The sequence below is a fragment of the Gossypium arboreum genome, chromosome 1 (assembly GCF_025698485.1).
Source record: "Gossypium arboreum isolate Shixiya-1 chromosome 1, ASM2569848v2, whole genome shotgun sequence".
NCBI classification, from domain to species: Eukaryota; Viridiplantae; Streptophyta; class Magnoliopsida; order Malvales; family Malvaceae; genus Gossypium; species Gossypium arboreum.
Window position 1 is genome coordinate 6,687,616 of NC_069070.1, and position 4,281 is coordinate 6,691,896.

The following is a 4,281-nucleotide window of genomic DNA, read 5'->3' on the forward strand; positions in this document are numbered from 1 at the left end:
ACTCAAAATCACGAATTTAATCTCTGATCAATTTCTGCGATTATATAAAAAAATATAAACATATATTATCATTATTCTTTGTTGACAAGTCAAATGCTAAAGCCAATAAAAAAAAATTCGAAAGGAGTATGAAGACATTTATTTGCAATCATGGTGGCTGAACTAACTCGCTGAACTAACTCATTGCTATGCAAAGGGACAGTTAAATCTGCAGAGGATCTGAATCTAAATTTACTTAATACTGTTATTGTCTCCGACCAAACACCATTAAGACTTTGGCTATACTTAGGGTATGCCTACTTCATCCCCCTTCTGTTCCAATAATATGGTGAAATTGACATTATAATCATTCAACTCCCTCCTACCCATTTATTCACACTCACGAAATCTATTGGCATTAGACTGAATAATAAAAAAAGCCCAAACTTGAATGCCCCAAACAGGGAAACATCAGCATGACAACCTGCATTTGGTACTTTGTTCACACTCCATTTAACCCCCCTTTGCTGTCCCTCCCCCCCCCCGCCCTTCTCTCTCTCTTTCTCTTACTTTACTTCTCTTATAAACATTATAACCATTGTATTTACTTTTATCCTCTCATCTCTCCATCTATTAATATATATATATATATATATATATGTATGTACCCTCTTTTTCTCATTACATCAAAACCCCAAGTCTCAATTTTCCAATCAAAATTACTACAAGACATTAAGCAAGGTGTTCTGGTTTCCATAAGATGTGTCCAGCAGGGTCTTCTAGGTGGTGTCCAACACCAGAGCAAGTTATGATATTGGAAGAGATGTATAGGAGTGGGGTGAAGACCCCAAATGCTACACAAATCCAACAAATCACTTCACACCTCTCTTTCTATGGCAAAATTGAAGGCAAGAATGTGTTTTATTGGTTCCAAAACCATAAGGCAAGGGAAAGACAGAAGCTTAGAAGGAAACTTACCAAGCAACTCCAATTACAACAACAACAACTTTTTCATCACTACTTTGATTCTCTCCCCTCCCCTCCTTTTCAACGTCTTTCTTACTATAACTCACCCCCTCCTTTTCCTCAGGTAACTTAACTAACTCTAATATATATATATTTATTTATTTATTTTGATTCCAATGTTAGTTAGACTATCAAACAAGACTACCCTTTTATTGACTTCACCTTTCCTACCCAGTTAGAAACAGTTAAAATTGTCCAAAAGGAGAATATATATATATAATATTATCCTCTCCTTTTTTCAATATTTCATATATATATAATGATGACTTGAGGATTTATGTAGGGTTTTCTTACAAGGTTTGTAAAATGTTGCACATGCATAAAATTTAAAGACATACGCATGCATGTGCTTCCTTTTTTGTTCTTTCTAATTCAATATATTGTGAAACTAAATACGAAACTTGTCTTATTTATTCTTAGCTTTTAAATGGATTAAAAAACAATATTGAATACTTTTTAAAAAAGAACAAAAATCCAAAGCTTATTTAAACATACCTGGCCCCCATTGTTTCTGTACCCTTTTCATTTTACCATTTAGTTAACCATTTTTTTTTTGTGGGTGAGAATTTTTTATAGCAGGTGGGAGTTCATGATGCTGCAGCAGCAGCAAAGCAAGGGATGAACTACACGTGGAAGCTTGATGTATCTGAAAGAATGGATGTTGATAAGTCTATGATGAAGATATACGGCGGTGATTTGCTGATGATGGTTGATTTGAGTAGTCCATCTTTATCATCTCCATGCTTCTTCACCACCACCACCACTGGACCACCTCCCCTTAAAACCCTTGAACTTTTCCCAGTCACTGCTTCCAATCTCAAGGAAGAGTGCAACAAGAATAACAACGGCTAATTTAAAAACAAAAAACAAAACCTCTTTTCTCTCTGTATGATGCCTAGGTTGTAACTTGTAACTAGGTTTCTATGTTTTTTGGTCTTCTTTTTTGAGATGAAATGTGGGTGTAATTTTTTTTTTCTGGTTTTCTTGGCTTTCTGCAATGTATCTGTGGTACTAGTACTGTTATATTTTTACCTATGAATCTGCACTGTATTTTTCACTTCTTCTTTTTTTATTTCGAAAACGTTATCAGAATTCTAGAATATGAACATGAAAATGTTGTTCAAATTTTTCAAGCTTGTCTTTTGTGTATCTTAAAGCTGTCCCTTATGCAAGGGCTATATCAGTACTTGATGGACCTCTAGTCACACAGAAATCAGGCTTTTTTTGTTTGTATTTTTTTTCATTTTTGGATCTTTCAGACAAGTCAATCAATTATTAATAAAAATTCACATGAAGGAAGAAACCCCATTTTTTTTCTTATGGATTTCCCCCTTCTTTTTTAAATTTAGGTCAAAATATGACATTAATCCTTGTATTTTGATAAGTTTGAGATTGAGTCCCTATTTACTTTTTCGATTTAATAATTGCTACCCAACATTTGACAATCACACCGTTGGTATTTCTGGGTCAAATTTTCTTAATAAGTTTATAATGGTTTGCTTCTAAAGTTGATCCTATTACAATAATATATTAATGAAAATTTTTTATTAAAAGAAATACTAACCTTATCAATGATTGAATTAGAATTTTAAATGAGAAAAGTAAGCGTATTTTAAAATATATTGATTAAATCTCAATCTTAATACATGGCTCTTCATGTTTAATGGTACTCAATAGTCAATGCACTAATAACCTACATTACTTTATGGAATAAAAGCAAAAGAAAAGTCTACTGTTTAACTTTAACACTATATATAGCCAGTCCACTAGGCTTTATTATTGTAAGTTAAGAACTGGTACAAAGTATTATATATATATAATGGGGAATGTTATATTTGTATTAGAAAAAAAATTGGGTTTGGAGGTTAATTTATTATATTTTATTATATTTTAAAAATCCATTTAAATTGCTAAGTAATAATAAATATATATCTTTTGCTAAATAATTAATTCTATAAATCGGTTATAATATAGATATAAAGTTGACTAAGCATGCAAAATAACTAATAATAAATATTAAACTAAGTTTTAATCAAATTAAAAACTCCTATATAAAAAGTCCGTGTACGTGTTTGATTATTGGTTTGAGAACATTCAAATTATTGCCTTTGAAATTTGAGTCATGCGTTCAATGTCAACCCCTTCACCTTCTCCCCTTTTCTCTGAACTAAAAATAGGCGACCCTACAATCTAAATTATTTATGATTGTCATTACGTAAAAAACATGCACATTATCTAATGAAATCTAATTTTTAGATTTGGTATTTTATGAGCAAAACATATTTTATATATATATATATACATATTATTTGACTGTCTGCTCAAATTTAAAGGATTATTAAATATTTGAGAGGATTTAGAAATAATTAAAAAAGCATGAGAAGTAATTTAAATAAAAATTAAATTCTTTTAAAATATGAATTAGATACAAGTCTAATATCTAAAACTTAAGCTTAACATATTTTTAAGTTTATAATATGTAAAGCTCGAGAAGTGACTTGAACAAAAGTTAATCTTGTTTGAAATATGAATTGGGTGTAGACTAATATCCAAAGCTTAAGCTTATGTTTACAATATGAATTATGTAAATTTTAGCATATGAAACTTAAACATTTTATATTATAATATAAATATTAAAATTTATGTTGTTTAAGAATTTAATAAAGAAAATGACTATATAATGATAGTAAAAGGTACATATATAATTACTATATATTACATAAAAATTATATATTTAAAAATTTAAACAATAATATGAATTAGTTTAAATAAATTAGGGTTAACTATTTATAAATATAAATACATTTAAATAAAATTTTGATTTTATATTTCTAGTCAGATCAAGTTTAGGTAAGTATATATTATATTGATACCATAATAAGCAAGGGTGATACCACCTACTCCCCGGTCCAAGTTTAGTAAAATTCATTGTTTAGGCCTTTACATTTTGATAAATTTTTATTTTGGCTTTTGAGTTCAATTCCAGTCTCTCCACTACAAAATTTTTAGTTTCACCCTTGATAATAAACATGGTCTGAATCCAATATCGATTCAAACCACCTTTAATCTAATTATAAGTTACTAAATTCGATAAAAAAGTTTAAATAATATGATAGGTATACATCAAAAGAATAATTGTGTTTAAACACACATATTCGTACCGTATATATATATGTCACTTTTCCAATTAATTGGAAAAAGGGAGGAAAAAGGAAAGGAAGAAGAGCAATTGAAGACAAACATAATAATAACAAAAGCATGCATAAAAATTAATGT

General features: G+C 29.3%; 1 protein-coding gene across 1 annotated transcript; it reads left to right on the forward strand.

Moving 5' to 3' along the window:
* The first annotated feature begins 530 nt into the window (after positions 1-530).
* On the forward strand, positions 531-2,130 carry LOC108462738 (WUSCHEL-related homeobox 3-like). Its single transcript, XM_053018110.1, has 2 exons — positions 531-1,069; positions 1,585-2,130. The coding sequence occupies exons 1-2, from the start codon at positions 740-742 to the stop codon at positions 1,855-1,857; spliced, it is 603 nt and encodes a 200-aa protein (XP_052874070.1). The 5' UTR covers positions 531-739; the 3' UTR covers positions 1,858-2,130.
* Positions 2,131-4,281: the final 2,151 nt, after the last annotated feature.

What these genes read in the sequence shown, in the direction of transcription:
- LOC108462738 (XM_053018110.1), top strand. Translation starts at nt 740, where the DNA reads ATGTGTCCAGCAGGGTCTTCTAGGTGGTGTCCAACACCAGAGCAAGTT. An exon ending in CACCCCCTCCTTTTCCTCAG is followed by an intron (nt 1,070 to 1,584) that starts GTAACTTAACTA and finishes TTTTTATAGCAG; the next exon opens with GTGGGAGTTCATGATGCTGC.